Source organism: Staurois parvus, unplaced genomic scaffold (assembly GCF_062004578.1).
Source record: "Staurois parvus isolate SC_StPar_1 unplaced genomic scaffold, SC_StPar_1.0 ptg000572l, whole genome shotgun sequence".
NCBI lineage: Eukaryota > Metazoa > Chordata > Amphibia > Anura > Ranidae > Staurois > Staurois parvus.
In genome coordinates, this window is record NW_028318368.1 from 4670409 (window position 1) to 4688886 (window position 18478).

The window sequence follows — 18478 nt, forward strand, 5'->3', positions numbered from 1 at the left end:
AACTTTGGTCAGGTATGGTATATGTATAATTACATTGGTCCAAGCTGGACCAAATGTATCTATGTATACAATATCCATACCTGGAAATCTTTAAATAAACGTTAATTGAACATTAGAAAAGTACATGTTAACTATAAATGGCTAAAATCAGACACTACAACATATCTTTGAATATCTCTAGCCCCCTATGCATCTCAAGGCAGAACTTCCACAGAGAAAAATGTTCCCATGCATATCCAAGAAGTCTTTAAAACGTAACATATGTAAATTTCAATTTTAAGTAAAGCTTTGATAAATCCTTAGCAACCTGCAAAGAGGAATGATGCCTTATCATGCTTTAGCAACCTGCAAAGAGGAATGATGGTGTGCTATGAGAGGTACATGCCAGAATCCTAACCTGAAGTCAGAGCCAAAATGTGTAGACAAATCACATCTGGATTTAGGAGCTCCAGGGGTGCATAGTAGAAGAACTCACGATGACAGAATGTACATGTAAGCATTTCTGTGCCAATTTTTGTGAGTCACGCAAGTAGAGAATATTCTTTTTAGAAGACAGATTAACTTTAAATTATGCTAGTATGCAATAAGTTCCAAGATGAGCAATAGACTGGAAAGTCATACACGAAAAGAGGAAATTATCACACTTCTGCTACTTTGCCATAACAGCTCTACAAGTCTTAGGAAGCAATGCTATCTGAGGTTTTGCATTTGTAACCCTTAGAAATATTTATTATTTATTCAGGTATGTTAATTCTTTTTATCATTCTACCTCAACAATACTAATAATGTGACAATTGTGCATTGGACAAAAAGGATAATCTGTATAGAAAAATCTGAATAGGTTCAAAACTTTGGTCTGTTCATCGATTTGTTTTGTGCAGATTCATAAAGTGGAGATAAGCTGCTGCAGCCATTATAGCTGATCACACATGTTAGCTTTTAATTATACAATAATTAATAAAGTGACTTTTATATATGTTACCTAATCAATTAATTTTTGCACTGCTTTACCAAGTTCAAAGAGCGAAGCATATGTTGTCAAGTTTATTGCCATTCACAAATCGCACAGTGCTAGTAAGGTAGATTAGAATCTTTTTTATTCCATTCATGCAGTTACTTCACAGTTACGGAAGCATTATTCTAAGAATTTGAAATGAGAACCAATTATAAAATTCTGCTTTGGTATATAATATATAGGAAAGAGCCTTTTATTGTAACATAAGCCTATGCATCATTTTTAGTGTACTGGAACTGTGAAATGCCAGTTTTAGGTTTGGGACTCTACTTAGAATGCTACCTTGCCATGTTTTCAAATGATTAAACATATCTAAACTACAGTACTTGCAGTTTCCTATTTTTAGTAGGCATGTATGTCTAAAAATATATTTTGTATTAAAAATAAAAAAACGGAAAGAGTCTTTTATTGTAACATAAGCCTGTGCACAATTTTTAGTGTCCTGGAACTGTGAAATGCCAGTTTTAGGTTTGGGGCTCTATTTAGAATGCTACCTTGCCATGTTTTCAAAAGGCTAAATATATCTAAACTACAGTACTTGTAGTTTTCTATTTTTAGTAGGTATTTACGTCTAATGATATATTTTATATTAAAAATACAAAAATGCATTGAACAAAACAAAGCAATAAGTTATGCAATCATTTAATTATTAAAATATTTCTAGACAAATTGAACTAGATGCCTACCTGGGGTAGCGGACTGGCAGGCTTGGTGAGGATTCCTCCCACATATACAACATTTGGAAGTGTAGGTCTTGGGAATTCCAGAGCAATATCAGTACAAAGCATCCACAGAGAGCTTCCCTGGACCAATTCATACATGGATTTTGAAGACAAAACATTATATTTCCTCATTATCCTTTCATATTTTGGTAAGACTAGGAAATTTACTCCAAATCGAGAGACAAGATAAACAACTGTATTCCTAATTCTATCCAGCAGGTCCATACGGTCTGTGAGAAGAGAGTTAAATTCTGGAACATATGATAATGGTGCTGGAGCACCAACTTCAGCTGGGTACCAAAGTCCAGTAGAAAAAACTGCATACTTCACCTCCAGAATATTGGCTATGACAAATCCACACATCTCATTGGGATCCACAAGTACCAAGTCATACTTTTCCTTCTTCAGATGTTCCATTAGTTCCTTGTTACCCACCATTATATCACAGTTCTTGGAGTAATGATCAAGAATGTCAAACAGTTCTAATGCTGTAAATCTCCCAGAGAATATATTCTTCATTTTTGACTGTAAAAATTCATCTGATGTGGTGCTGTTAAAAATCCCTAGGTATCGCTGAATTTGGTAATGACTTGATGGTGGAATGTCTCTTCCTTCAGAAACAAGAAACTCAGTTTGATGACCCTTGTCTTTTAAAGCAGTGGCCATAGTTTTAAATATATATAAATGGCTTTCAAACATAATTGGCGGGACTACAAGAATTTTGGCAGACATTGTTAATCCAAGAGTGACCCACAAGAAGATGATAGATATATAGGACCTCATGGCTGTGGTTAGAAAAAAAAATAAATGTGAGATAATGATAAAGTTTTGCAATAATTTTTACCAATATTTTTAATTCATGATAAACTACAACAACATATGTTACTTAATTTGTTGATTTTGTACTACACAAAACTTGCAGGATTCTTTTTGTGGAAATTTTGTGGAAATTGCAATAAGAAAATGAACAGTGTAGTAACCCACAGCATCTTGTTTAGCATTAAAAAAAAATCAAAGTTTATGTTACCTTAAATATTTTTTTCTATATCTGTGTTCACATGCAGTAGGTGTATTTTAGAAATCATAGTCTCTATAATTTTCATGTGCTTCTTCCATCTGAAGTGCCTGGTTGATTCTGCAAGTCACCTTTCTTCCTTGTTCTAAACTGACCACACAAAGGACAGAAGCTGATCTGCACTTGCCTGGTAATTTTTTCATCCACACACAGCATGCCTGTATTCAGTAGTTTGTTCAGCCATTACACCTCCCTCCCAGTCACAGCCTACTTCTTTAAAGCGGAGTTCCACCCAAAAGGGGAAGTTCCGCTTTAAAGATTGGGCCCCCGCTCCCCATTAAGGATTGGCTCCTTTGGGGAGCGGGTACCTGAAATTGACAGGTACCCACTCCCACTTCCACTGCAATTGCCTAGGCGATCGGAAGCGGAAGTTGTCCTCCTACCCTCCCTCCCCGTAGTCTTCTGGAACACGTGACAGGTCCCAGAAGACTATGGGGCCATTCAGGAAGTGCAGCGCCACTCGCGCATGCGCAATGGGCACTCAGCTGTGATGCCACAAGCTGTCACAGCAGGGTGCCCACACTGGGTGCCTGGAATACAGGATGGCCGGTGAAACAGGCTGCAGCGGGGGCACTGCGGGATCGTGGGACAGGTGAGCGGCTGTTTTTTTAAAAGTCAGCAGCTACAGTTTTTGTAGCTGCTGGCTTTTATTTTTTTACAGCGTGAGTGGAACTCCACTTTAACATGCTCCCTGTTCAAGCACAGGCTACATGCTGCCCCAGGCTGATCAGACTATAAAATACAAGCATACTGCCTGTCTGCACAGTGTCCTGTAGCCCCCACTATCAGGAAGAAAAGATGCATGGTCACATGACAGAACTTTTTTACTTTGAAAAAACCTAAAAAAAGACCATTTCTAAAACTAAGAAAAAACTGTTCTGGTACCTGCATTGTTGTATTAGAAAGTGTAACATAATGGGGTTTATTTACTGAAGTTGGTTCACTCAGAAACTCATGCAGCTCTGCATAGAAACCAATCAGCTTACAGGTTTAATTGCTAAAGCTTAATTGAACAAGGTGAGGTTACAAGCTGATTGGCTACCATACACAACTGCATTAGATTCTGTGTGCACCAGCTTTAGTAAATAAACCCCAGTATGTTCTATTTTAATACTGAAATCTGCAATTTTTTTGGAGTCACAGTTTTCCCATTCCCATTGCTCTTTGCACTTGTTGAATGAGCCAGTTATTTAAAAAAAGGTATTTTGTCTGAAATGACCTACTTAGACTACATGCATTACCTAAAGCCACTGATAAAAGCTATATTTGGCATACATATGCTATTATAAAATAAACACAATATATTTAAAAAGATGTAGATCAGACGACAATTCACCTACATGAAAAAGGAATTCAATAAGAACTTTTATTTTCTAAACTAATAAAAGAATTCCAGATTTTGATAGCCATACTCACATAAGTATTACTACATTATGCCATATTAAAACTGATCATATGAAATGTTTGATGTCTGAGAGAAGTCTGACAATTGAAGCAAACTTATCTCAAGATACCTTTCATATTGTTGTCTGAAAACTGACAAAAACGAATTCCCTCAAATTGGGCCTAAAAGCTAAAATAATCATTCTAAATCAATGTACGTTTTTATGTTTTCTGAAGGATCTAAACACATATGTTGATATAGAACAGATAGCCAGTCTACTTCAACTAAATGGTGAAAACCCATATAGTCAATATAAGTAAAAGATATAAATTTTGATATCTCTTAACACAAATCTTAATAAGCTATATGCAGGGGCGTATCTACTGCAAGGCAAACAAGGCCTTTGCCTTGGGTGTCATTTTACAGGAAGGTGGCACCCTGCCGACAGGCAGAAGGGACACATGTGAGTGTGTGCAGCAGGGTCACCATCAGGGGGGGACAACCGATACACAAGTAGGGGGGCCTGGCGCCTCCCCTCTCTTTGCTGAAGCTGGCGCTGGAGATCCTGGTTGAGATAGGACACAGGCTCAGCTACTGCTCCTGGCACCAGATCCTGACATCATCTGGAGGAGTCGCTGCTGGACAAGTGAAAGCTTGGAGAACTGTTGCTTCCCACGGTGTGTGAGAGCACACAGTAAGTGACACTCCCCATTCCTGTCACGCTGCCCCCCATCACACTGCTCCCCTCCTGTCCTGCTCTCCCCCACCTGACCTGATGCCCCCGTCCCACTGCCCCCCACCTGTCCCACTGTCCCTCTCTTGTACTGCTGAGCCCACCTTTTCCACTGCCCCCCACCTGTCCTGCTGCCCCCCATCTGTCTTGCTGCCCTCCATCTGTCCGACTGCCCTCCCTACTGTCCCATTTCCCCCACCTTTCCTGCTAATCCCCTCCTGTCCTGATGACCCCTCCTGTCCTGTGCCCCCCTCGTCATGCTGGCCTCCTCCTGTCACACTGTTCCCCTCCTCTCCCCCTGCCCCCATCTGTCATAGGAGGAGATGGGACTGAAGGAGAAAGAGGACATGGAATTTAGGAGATGGGACTGGAGGAGAAGGAGGACATGGGATGGAGGATATGGGACTGGAGGAGGAAATGGGATGGAGGAGATGGGACTGAAGGAGGATAAGGAATGGAGGAGAGGGGGTGCAGAAGGAGGAGGGCATGGGATGGAGGAGATGGGACTGGAGGAGGAAGAGAACATGGTTGGAGGAGGAGGAAGACATGGGATGCCAGAGATGAGACTGGACAAGGAGGACATGAGATGGTGGACATGGGATGGAAAAGGAAGAGATCATGGGATGGGCCTTTGTGGGATGGCCAGTGGGCAGATTCAGTGGGATAGCCAGTGGGCAGGCCCTGGGGAATGTTGGTGGTCAGGCCCGGTCCCCAGACTTCTGAAGAGGTGGAGCTCAAACAGAAAGAGGTGGGGTCTAAAGAAGAAGGGGTGTGTCTTAAACAGGAAGGGGTGGGGCACATTTAGATAAGGGCGCCCGATTTTAGTCTTGCCTAGGGCAGCACAAAACCAAAATACACCACTAGCTATATGTATTTACATACTGAGTTCATTTTTACTACCTAATATTGACTAAAGGATATGAGTGATATATTTGTTACATGGCCATTTAAATTTTACCTAAACTCTGCTAAGACATGGAGGGTTGTTAATTAAAAGGATAAATTATTTTCCTTTTATAAATATATATAAAACCACACAGTGTGTTCTGTTAAAGCCAGCATGTGATTTCTACAGCTTAAATATCCAAAAACTATGGGCAGTTTGGGAAGAATGATACTAACTCCTATAGTGTACAAGCCAAGACACACTAGGGACGTTGTCCTTTGCAACAACTCTCTAGCAACTGGTTTGATAAGAGAGCCTTTACCTGCCCCTAAGGGCTAAACCATGGAAGTGTTGTTCTGTCAGTGCTTCTTTGTTTTCAGCAGGCTTTTACAGCATTTTGGCCAGTGACAGGTCAATGCAGTATTAGTATATGAGTGTGTCTTTAACAATCCTATCACTGGCTAGTTGCTGCCAGTGATAGGATCGATAATATAAAATGGCCTTAAACTGTCATTCTCATACTAGAACTTACTATAATCCATATGGGTTAAAAGTGTATTATTATATGGGATTTATATAGTGCCAACAGTTTGAGCAGCGTTTTATATACATTATATAGGGAAACAGTACAGATACAATAAAATACAATATTCAAATAAGAGATTAAAATCTAATATACACAGTATGTATATTGCATTTTGTGTGCATTTTAGCAAACATATAATACATAGCAAATACGATTTATGTAACAAATGATAAAATGTTATAACTGAAACTAGCATAATGATGCCACTGGTGTCAAGTCTTGTGCTGGCAATGTAGCTGACTCTAGAATGCAGTTTGGTATGTGGGATAAATATTTGCTGGCTTTGTTTAAATTCCACTGCCTCCACTCTTTGTCTATTTGCTTAAACCACCGAAGTCTGGCATACTAAATATTTCAATCTAGGAATTTTTCATATTGAGATTAATGCATAGTGGCTCAATGTACAAAACATTAACCCCTTCTGCAATGGCAGTTTACAAAAAGGCTAACACTTAAGGTATATTTAATTTACTTGGGGGTTATAAAACCTACAGAGTAATGCCTTGTACAAACGATCATCTGAATATCTGATCCTTAGTATGCAGCTTTCAAGAGCCAAATATGACAGTTCATACAAAATTATCTGAAGGGACAAGCACGAAAAGTTTTCTCATACGATAACAGAATGATCTGTTTAATCAGTACAGTATTAGTCTGTAAAAAATCGAGTGACCAAGACATGCTGAGAAATGAAAAAATACAATACAATACAATACATTACATACACATTATTGTAGGAGTTGTATTCTGTCTTACGAGACTTTTGGTAACTCTTGTAACCTATTCCTTTTCAATATCAGACTAACATGCAAAAAAAAAAAAGAAAGGACGATCATACATCCGATATTCTCATCGTGTGTATGAGGCTTAACCCTTTTTTTTTACAGCTGTGATCTGTGTTGCAATCTATTTGTAATCTAATATTTAGATTCACTTATCTAGGATCCTCATAAAATAAGTTGCACATAGCCTTCATACTGTCTTTGCATTACCTTAGTGTTTTTGGAGTTGTGAGGAAGGGGAAGGTAGGAGGGATTTGTTGGATCAGGTCAGGTATTAAGTGCTGGTATCAGTAAGAAGGGGGAAAACAATTTAGAAGGTTTTAAATGAACAAACTGATGGATCATAATATACATCCTCAATTTGGCTGGTAGATCGACCCTTTACTTTCTACAAGTTACCAACAGAGATGAGCTTCTTTAAACTGCTCAAGGACAATTTTTTATTCAATTGAATCAGCTTTTCAGTACTAAAAGACATATGGGTTTGTATTAAAATAAAATGTAATGCTTATAGCCCTCCTGCAGTGAAGATATAGGCCAGGCATGTTGTACCAGAATGATTAGGAAGAGAAAAATGTTTACAAAGTTTAAAAAGATTGTAGATTGAATGATCAGGTTCAGTTTACTTGACACACACTCGTCATCTTGATCAGTAAAAGTTTTTTCACAATGGGCTTTTAGGGGCTATTTTCTAGTGGAAAGGCAAATAAAAATAGTCTCGCTCTGGCACACATTCCGCTTTTATTAACCTTAATACACAAATACAATTGAATAAATATGTTGGAATAAATGTAGTTCACTAGATCATACAGTTCATATATTCTAGTAGAGTTTGTAACCATGAATTTATGAAATTCTGCAAGGAATTCACCAGAAACTGTGATGCCCAAAGTAGTCAAAATTTGATTAACCTGAACTTCTAAAAAAATTGGCTTATTATACAAAAAAAATCTTCATTTTGCACAGATGGCAAAATATTCTCAAAAACACAACACCCTAATCTTTCAAAGACTAATGAAACATTTCATTGTCAATAATACTATAAACATAGTCCATTCTTTAGCAAGAGAAAACTTGCAGCCTGTGACAATCTTGTACAGGCAGTCCCTGATTTACAAACATCTGACATACTTAGGAACAGAGGCAGCGTGGTCCCGGAGGCAGCATGGTCATGCTGGTCCCAGAAACCACCGGACGGCCATTTTGCCACTTACTGCACTTGTCAGCAATCCCACATCACTCCATTGCCAATTAACCCTTCCCTTTACTTAGCAATACTTAAAACAAATTTTTTTGGCTGAAGTTAAAAATGTACCTGTTTCAACTTACATACAAATTCAACGTAAGAACAAACCTACAGAAACTATCTTGTTTGTAGCCCGGGTACTGCCTGTACAGTAAACTGAACAAAAATCCATCCCACACCATACTGTTAAATGCTTTCAGGAGGGTGAACAGCCAACAGTGATGCCATGAAACAAAAATGGCCAGCACACCTAGTTGTAAAGACCCCAAATGTATACTGAAGTCTTAATTTCAATAACAGCATATTTAGAACAAAGAAAACATCAAACCCACAATCATTTCAGAGACACTATGGGGGAGATTTACTAAAATTGGAGAGTGAAAAATCTGGAGCAACTTCTGGAAACCAATCATCTTTCAGGTTTTATTGTAAAAGCTTAATTGAATAAGCTGAAGTTGGAAGCTGCTACCATGCACAGCAGCAACAAATTCTGAGTGCTCCAGTTTTTAGTAAATCTCCCCCTATGGTTGCCTGGGAAAGTGTCTCTGAAACATTAGTATTTTTAGTGTTTTTTTGGGGTTCTAATCATGTACAGTAGACTTGCAATTCATCTAGGAAAACTGCCTCTTGGATGTTGTGGGACCTGACCTCCAATTCAGGTCACGTGGTGTCAGGGGCGGACTGACAACTCATGGAGCCCCCGGGCAATAGGGGATCATGGGGCCCCTGTGTCCTTGCCCAAACTCAAAAAAGCCTATGAAAAAGGTACCAGGGGCATCTCATGGGGCCCCCTACTGACCCCGAGCCCTCGGCAGTGCCCGAGTTTCCAAATGGTCAGTCCGCCTCTGCGTGGTGTCTCAGTCAGCTGCCAAACCTTGAGGGGGAGTCCCTACTTCCAATTCAAAGCAAGCTATCCTGCACATGCTCCCACTACTGCACCATCATAAGACTTGCTTAGCTATACCATTCTGTTTTTGAGAGGAGTAGTAACATACCATGCATAACTGTTTTTAGTCTTCCACTTGCATATCATAACTTTTAACAATTATGCTAGAGGTTAGAAATAGGAGATACATTGATTTCTGTTTTAATCCTTCAAGGACATGGAGCTGTACCTGCAACCTCGCTTGTACAGAGCTAGCTTTTAAAGTGGTACTAAACCCAGGACCCTGCATTCACTATATCTGGTCTCACAGTACACACAACATGGAAATACAATTACTTTAGTAAATATAAACTGCTAAACGCCTTTTCTCATCAGCAGTTAGAGCAGTCTTGTAACTTCTATCAATGTAAAGCTTGTAGGAAGAGTTTTCATTTTGCTGTAGGAGGATGCAGAACCCCTGACCTCTGTCTGGACAGTGCTGATTGGCCCTGTGCTGATCACATGCACTCTCCCAAGAAAAAACATACCTCTCTAGCCATACACACCAAACTGAGCATGTGCAGAGTGACTCCACATGATATGTCTTATCAGGAGATAAGAAGGGGACACTGGAAGAAGAGGAGGCTCAGAGAAGACAGGATCAAACATCCTTTTTACACAATGCAGAGAATTAACCCCTTAGGTTCCACAGTGAGTATAACAAGCATGCTTTGCTGCGTAAAACAGACTGGTTTTACTGTTGTGGGTTTAGTAACACTTTAAGGTAAGAGTAACTTGAAGAGACTCAGAATTACTATGACAAATCAAAAACATGGTGGCCAGAAAAAAAAGAGGAGCCACAGCAAGCAGTGGAGAGATGCATGCATCCAGTGGAAGTGTTGGATGCTGAAGATCTTAGCAGCAATGTAACTAAAAGAAACTGAAATTTCATTGAATGGATGACATAAAGGTAAGTATAATATATGTATTTTAAAATGCTGTATTTGCCTAAATTAATGATAAAATCCCTTTAAAACTATACGTCTGATAAATAAAAAACAATAAAATGTATTAATTTAAAAAACTCACATGTATTTTACATGGAGGGCAGCAGATCCTTACACATAAAACTAGCATAACTACCTGATATCAGTCTCCTTTTATGCACAGTAGCACTTACACTAGAAGAGGGAAGGCCAGTATTCTAACTCTCCTTGAATAGCTTGAACATGCTTAAAAGAAGAGAGCTTCAGATACCCATACATATATTTTGAGATAAAAAAAAAAAAAAACTAAAAAAAAAAAAGTAATATGTGTTTGTATTGTGGAATGAAACTGGAGCAACTGATCAAAACCCATGCTGACAAGAGAATATGGAAATTATTAATTGGTTTTATCTGTTTTTTTGAGGGGGGGGGGTGCATAATGTACATTTCAATATTCCTTTCAGTATGCTACAATTATTCTTATTCGTAACAATAAATACTTTGGGGTTCAAAGCAGAAGTCTTTTGAATAATACTGTTTTGTATTTTAGATTGATGATTAAGAAAAACCTCCCAACCACATAGTTATAGACCTGACAGATGTACTAACCCTTTCCTATTGAAATCCTTTTCCTATCGAAACTACAAAAAAAGTTTGGGGTAAACTTCTATTTTAAAGGCTGCACTCACAACCCTGTCATGAAATTCTGGAGTAATGTCACTGGAACGTGTACAAATTCATAATTGGAACTGTATGCAGCTAATGAAACATTTACACTATTCAGCAATATTCAAATAAAAAGCTTATGTTTAATAAAGCATACTAACAATATGCAAGCAGTACACTATAACTGCTCATTCCTGTACAGGAAAATATAGAGGAAGCATTATTAATTTACAGGTATTGGGATTTTTTTAGCAAAGACATGTAGCAGAATACATTTTGGGCTAAGTTTATGAAGAAATTTGATTTTTAAAAATTTTTTGCTGGATATGTTTAATAGCAAAAGTAAAAAAAAATATATTTTTTTTTTCAAAATTGTCAGACTTTTTTTTTTATAGTGCAAAAAATTAAAAATGCAGAGGCGATAAAATACCACCAAAAGAAAGCTCTATTTGTGGGAGACAAAAGGACATAAATTTCATTTGGGTGCAGCGTTGCATGACCGTGCAATTGTCAGTTAAAGTAAATCAGAGCTGTATCGCAAAAATGGCCTGGTCAGAAAGGGGGGTAAATCCTCTGAAGGGCAACACACTCCTACAAAATCAACAAAGTCAACAGACTGTCCTTGCACAGGTTACATCCCAGTAAATTATAGAATCTGGGATCATTCACACAAGAATGGTTTCCTCACCATGTTGAAGCATGTTCAGGGATCCAAGATAAGTCTTTTTTTTTGTGCTGTTATTTTTTTTTTTGTGTAGCACCTTCCTAGCAAAGGTGGCTAGGCAAAATTAGCTTTTGGCTCCTTTGTAATTAAGGGATCAGTAATTGTTTAGTCTGACCTGTTCAGGGTTTCACAGGCTTGGAGTTTGATTGCTTCCCGCCTTTGAAAGAAGCTTGCAGAACTTCGTGGGGAAATTAAAATTTGCCAGCCTGAATATTTATCATGTTCCAGCTGATGCCTGAAGGGGAAGTTTTTATAATGGGGGTAATGTGTAGATAAATGATCTGAGACCCTGGAGAGCAGGGTTCCTTCTCCTTAGGAAGGCTCCAGAGGTGCAGGGGTTGTTGTTTCCTGGATGCCAATGCACTGAACAACTGCTCAAGGAGGCTTCATAGTTGCTTAGATCAAAGGTTGACTGCAGAATCACACCGCAAGGAATCTGGTCTGAGAGAAGCCAAATCACTTACTGGGTTGTGCTAGGCAGGGCTGCTGATAAGGGGGTACCCCGGCCCTCCTGTAGGGGGCCCGACCCTATCAGCTGCAGAGGGGGGCCTGGGCAGCTGACAAGCCCATCTGTAACTGCTAAATTTATTCACCACTGGGTTTTTACTTTTTTGCTATATGAAGCGTGTCCAGAATAAAATGAGATGGATGTTCCTAAGCTTGAGAAGAGCTCTGTGAAATGAGAAGCAAGCTGGCCAAGGTTGCTTGGGGTGGGGTGCCAGCTATATGTTAGAACACTGACCAGTTGCATTCCAGCCCTGTCAGAGTCGAGACATTCTTTTTTGTGACACCCTCATATTAAGAAAAATGCAAGCGAGTTTGGAACAGCAGTGCATGATAACATTTTGTGTAAAACTGGGTAAAAGTGCATCAGAAACTTTGGAAATGGTGAGGAAAGCTTACAGAGACGCTGTGCTATTATCTGCACAAGTGTACCGATAGCACAAGGCCTTCAAGAAAAGACAAGGTGTTGAAGACAAACAATGATCAGGACACCCCTCTTAGTCAAAAGCAGAACAGAATGTGGATGCAGTGAGGTCTGTTCTTAACTCTGACCGATTGCTCACTATCAGAATGATTGCAGAGGAAAAAGGCATTACCAAGTCAACTGTTCATGAAATCATGCCTCAGGATATGAACATGAGAAAAGTGTGTGTAAAACGTGTTCCAAAGAACTTGTCACCTGGTCAGAAGGAACACCACCAACTCTATTGCCAATACCTACTGGCCCGTTTGGAAAGAGAGCCTGATTTTTTGAGTCAAGTGATCATGGGAGAGGAATCCTGGGTGTCTGAGTATGATCCCGAGATGAAGAAACAAAGTTCAGAATGGCACACACCCATATCACCTCGATCCATGAAAGCTCAAATAAGCAAATAAAAAATCAAATCCATGGTCAATGTTTTTTTTTATTCACATGGAATTGTCCATAAGGAATTTGTAACTACTGATCATAAAGATTTTACCTGGAAGTTCTTGGTAGCTTGAGACAAAGAGTTTTTCGTGTGTGTACTGAGATTGACGCAACCTGGATCACAGCAACGCACTGAGTCACAGTGCTTTGACTGTCAGAGAATTTTTGGCTGAAAAACACTGCACGATGCTTCCCCATCAACCCAACATCCCTAACTTGGCTCCTTGGAACTTTTTCATATTCCCAAAGAAGAAGAAGGGTTGGAAAGGACACCATTTTGGTAGTGTGGATAAGGTCCAAAGAGCAACTACCAGGCTCTGAATGCTGTCCCACTTAAAGACTTACAGGGATGCTATAAAGAATGGAAAAATCACTGAGAGCGTTGTGTACACTCACAAGGTGCATACTTTGAAGGAGACAATGTTCAATTGTAATATTTTTCAATAAAATAATTTTTAAATTATTCTCATTACTTTCTGGACACACCTCGTATAAATGAAAAAATACACTAATAGGGCTGCATTGGCGAGGCTGAACTGCTGTGTCTGATCAGTGCAGTGATGAGGTGGCACTGCCATGGCTGATCAGGACACTGATGAGGCTGCATTATCATGGCTAATCGGGGCACTAATGAGGCTGCACTGGTGTGGCTGATCAGGACACTAATGAGGCTGCATTGGCATGGCTGCACTGGCATGGCTAAACAGGGATCTAAGGAGGCTGCACTGGCATGGCTGATTAGGACACTGATGGGGCTGCATTGGCATGGCTGCACTGGCGTGGCTAAACAGGGATCGAAGGAGGCTGCACTGGCATGGCTGATTAGGACACTGATGAGGCTGCATTGGCATGGCTGATCAGGACATTGACATGGCTTCATTGGCATGGCTGCACTGGCATGGCTGATCAGGGCACTAATGAGGCTGCACTGGAATTGCTGCATTGGCGTGGCTGATCAGGGCTCTGATGTGGCTGCACTGGTGTGGATGCCTGGATTGGCAGTTCAGGGCTCTGATGGGTCTGCAATGGTGTGGATGCCTGGATTGGCAGTTCAGGGCTCTGATGGGTCTGCAATGGTGTGGATGCCTGGATTGGCAGTTCAGGGCTCTGATGGGTCTGCAATGGTGTGGATGCCTGGATTGGCTGTTCAGGGCTCTGATGTGGCTGCACTGGTGTGGATGCCTGGAGTGGCTGTTCAGGGCTCTGATGTGGCTGCACTGGTGTGGATGCCTGGATTGGCTGTTCAGGGCTCTGATGGGTCTGCAATGGTGTGGATGCCTGGATTGGCAGTTCAGGGCTCTGATGGGTCTGCAATGGTGTGGATGCCTGGATTGGCTGTTCAGGGCTCTGATGTGTCTGCAATGGTGTGGATGCCTGGATTGGCTGTTCAGGGCTCTGATGTGGCTGCACTGGTGTGGATGCCTGGAGTGGCTGTTCAGGGCTCTGATGTGGCTGCACTGGTGTGGATGCCTGGAGTGGCTGTCCAGGGCTCTGATGTGCCTGCAATGGTGTGGATGCCTGGATTGGCTGTTCAGGGCTCTGATGGGTCTGCAATGGTGTGGATGCCTGGATTGGCTGTTCAGGGCTCTGATGGGTCTGCAATGGTGTGGATGCCTGGATTGGCTGTTTAGGGCTCTGATGGGTCTGCAATGGTGTGGATGCCTGGATTGGCTGTTCAGGGCTCTGATGGGTCTGCAATGGTGTGGATGCCTGGATTGGCTGTTCAGGGCTCTGATGGGTCTGCAATGGTGTGGATGCCTGGATTGGCTGTTCAGGGCTCTGATGTGTCTGCAATGGTGTGGATGCCTGGAGTGGCTGTTCAGGGCTCTGATGTGGCTGCACTGGTGTGGATGCCTGGAGTGGCTGTTCAGGGCTCTGATGTGGCTGCACTGGTGTGGATGCCTGGATTGGCTGTTCAGGGCTCTGATGGGTCTGCAATGGTGTGGATGCCTGGATTGGCTGTTCAGGGCTCTGATGGGTCTGCAATGGTGTGGATGCCTGGATTGGCTGTTCAGGGCTCTGATGTGTCTGCACTGGTGTAAAAATCACAGTATGTAAACACACTCTGTGATCCTGCACAGATCAACTCTCTTTTCCTCACAGGACCATCTCTGTGTGAGGAGATGAGAGCTGATAACCAGCAAAGGAATTGTGTTTGTTTACACTGTGACAGCTATGATTGGACACCAAGGCACACAGCGCTTACAGAGCGTTTCTGATGTGCGCATGTCGGAGGACATCCAGGGAAGCCCTCCCAGAACTAGGGAGTCGCCCTGAAGCTGTATATCAACTATACTGTTGGCTGCAAGTAGTTGATCATCCCTAAGTAAGCCATTCATTCTGTATTTGACAATACCAACTGTCCGGTTTGTTTCTGAATAATATCCCATGCTGCCGTGGGTTCTCCTATAATCATAGTAAAGCTCACATTTTGTCCCACTGTTTTCACTCTTGTATGTAAAGCCAGTCATGTTACCCTTATGCATATTGTTATCATTTACATATTGTTTATAATGTTGAAATATTGATTGAAATGGTGGTGTCATTTTGTAGGTGTGGTCAAAAAGTAGGATATGGTCAGTAAGGATTACCTAGATTTCATTTTGACAATCTGGTCATCTTAAAATAGTAAACCCTCAGTGTTTTTTATCTTAATACATTGCGCACAATAAAATAAATATTCTCCAGTAAAGTATTTGTTAAAATTCTTAGCCCAGTACTTGCATTTTACAATGCTCAATGCTGCTGGCTGCTGTTCACTCAGTGCAGCTTCCTTGAACATCCAATCTTCACAGAAAAGAATTAACAGTGGACAGTGCAGTCTCCAGTCAGCCTCTTAGCTTAAAGGTAGGAATGGGGAGCAGGAGGGAGAATCAGGAGAATACTGGGTTTCTTTTGATACATACAGTATAGGGAGATACAGCTCTACTCCCTGCAAGCAAGGGTGACGCCATAGGATGCTGCAAGAGAAAGGAGCCACCCTGAGACAAGAAATCCTAGGTCAGTGGTCATGACACCACCTTAATTTGGAATGTAGGCAAGGATTAAAAGATAAAGAGGATGCATATTCAGTAAGTGATTCAATCAGCTGCTGAAAGTGTTTAAAGCTGAGGGGCTTATAATTTAATGTAAAGAGCAGATAAATGCATTGTATAAAAAAACACAAATTTCATTATGTGCCGTTCACCATTTTCTATACTTTATAATTTTTCTAGTACACTGTATAATAATGTAAGGAAGTGCCTAATGCATCCTTGCAAATACTATAAAAAAGCTAATTTCATTTCTTAGGCTGTAGACTTCAATTTGATAGGGATGCCTGAATTATATAGATATTCATAATATTCTAAAATATTAGTCAAATGCTATTGAAGCAAAGAATAATCATTTTTCAGGGCAAAGAAATGAATCCAGAATTTGCTGTAATTCCTCAAATACTTATGTACTGAATGTTCTTATAAAAACATCACAGCTAGTGCGGGTACAATACAAGTTAATGCATTTCACACTGTGGTCAGTACTTACTCACGAATAAACACTGGCCACGGTGCGAAACGCGTTAACTTGCATTGTTCTTGTAGTGGCTGTGATGTTATAAGAAGATTCAATAAAAGATATGAGGAAGTGCAGCAAATTCTGGATTCATTTATTTGCCTTGTATCTACAGACAAGCTGTGATAGCACTCTCATTGCAGCCTTATATCATCTTGATTTCTCACGTGGAACGGCTTTACGGCTCTTTCACACAGTTTTGATCTGGGTTTTTTTCTGCCTGCCCATTTTTCAGGCGGACACGATCGGAACCTCCATTCTATGGAGCAACAGATATAAATGGACATATGTCCATTTACATCCGCCGACATCCGATCCGCCAAAAAAAAGGGACGGATGGGGATCCAATTCCCCTTTTGCGCATCAGTTCGAGTCAAATGAAAATTCTGCAGCAGCAGAGTAGACACAGAGTTGTCATTCACCTACTCAGCAGGGATCAGCGAAGAGATCCCCTGCTGAGCAAGCAAATCCGCTAAACGGGTGAAAGGACCCTTACACCGATAATTTTTCCGTGTTTGGAAAATTACAAACCGTAAAACTAATAAAAGCCCACAGTACCTAAGCTGTTGTAGCCAGAGACAGCCATGTAAATAGTAGTGGTGCACCGCAATGAAAATTCTGGTGCTGAAACCAATACCAAAAATTCAGAATGCATGTGGCCAAAAACCGAACCGAAACCAAAATGTCTGCATATGTGGGGGAGGGGAGGCTCCATTTCTTTTCTACTTTCATGTATATTTTTGCTTTTTTTTTTAACTTTGGATTTTTTTGCTATTACTTACGGGACCAATAGTCCCCTATGTGATAGCATATGAGTGACAGGTCCTCTTTGTATGGGTGAGGGGGTGGGGAGAGGAGCATTGGAGGAGCAGTGTATACAGTGAGGGAGCAGTGTATACAGAGAGACTCCCTCACTGGCTGTCACTATATGTTGGTGCCGATTTTTAAATACAATTGCCTGCTTTTTTTTCCTTCACTAAAGCTCACAGAATTAGCTGTCACTTTCCCTGGAGCTAAAAGACACTTTGTTTCTTTTATTTCGGGAAAGAAACTAAAAGGAAACGTTGTTTCTTTTAATTGGGGGGGGATAAACTAAAATGAAACTTTTTTTCTTTTAGCTGGGGGGAAAGTGACAGCTCATTCTCTGAGCTATAGTGAAGAAAAAAAACACAAGCCGGTAATTACATTTAAAAACCGGCACTGACATATAGTGACAGCCAGTGAAGGAGCCTCTCTGTATACACTGCTCCCTCTCTGTATACACTGTTCCCTCACTGTATATACTGCTCCTCACCTGGCTTTCTCCGCCCCCCCTAACATCTGCAGTACACACAGTCCCCTGTATCGGCACTCGTATCGGCTAAATTTTTACTATTGGCAGGAGCATCTTCAGCCGATATGTTTCGGTGGACAAAATTTCAGTGCATCCCTTGTAAATAACATATGTTTAGCCACATACCGTACATATTTACACTTTTTCCTTTTTCCTCAAGTATAGTGCTAATTTGTTGTGTAATTGACAGCAAATAATATTCTCATAATAAATGAAAACCATACCCATAATAAACATTTAGCATCTGAACTAATACAGAAATGATGGGTAGAAATATTTAATTAGAATAATAGGCTGCAATATGAGGAATCAGCATAGTTTACACATGCAATAATTGTATCAGCTGCCTAATATTCCTGCTATGCGTAAGTACTATCAGTAGCTGATTATTAATTTTCTGACATATGTTGTCCATATGGAATAAACAAATTATATAACAGGGTGGAAAAAAATGTGGAAACAGATGAAGGCAAAACTGCTGCAGAGGGCAACGTTTTCCTATGGAAGTG

The 18478-nt window shown here is 40.6% G+C and overlaps 1 protein-coding gene across 3 annotated transcripts in view; it reads right to left on the reverse strand.

Annotated features, from left to right (window-relative positions):
* Positions 1 to 18478, reverse strand: part of UGT8 (UDP glycosyltransferase 8) — a 158309-nt gene that overhangs the window by 106328 nt on the left and 33503 nt on the right. For 2 of the 3 annotated variants that reach the window (XM_089691791.1, XM_089691792.1), the window contains one exon: positions 1702 to 2522. In XM_089691791.1, coding sequence (XP_089547917.1) covers positions 1702 to 2522 — 821 coding nt within the window. The remainder of the gene's footprint in view (positions 1 to 1701; positions 2523 to 18478) is intronic. The other variant, XM_089691793.1, reaches the window with a different exon arrangement.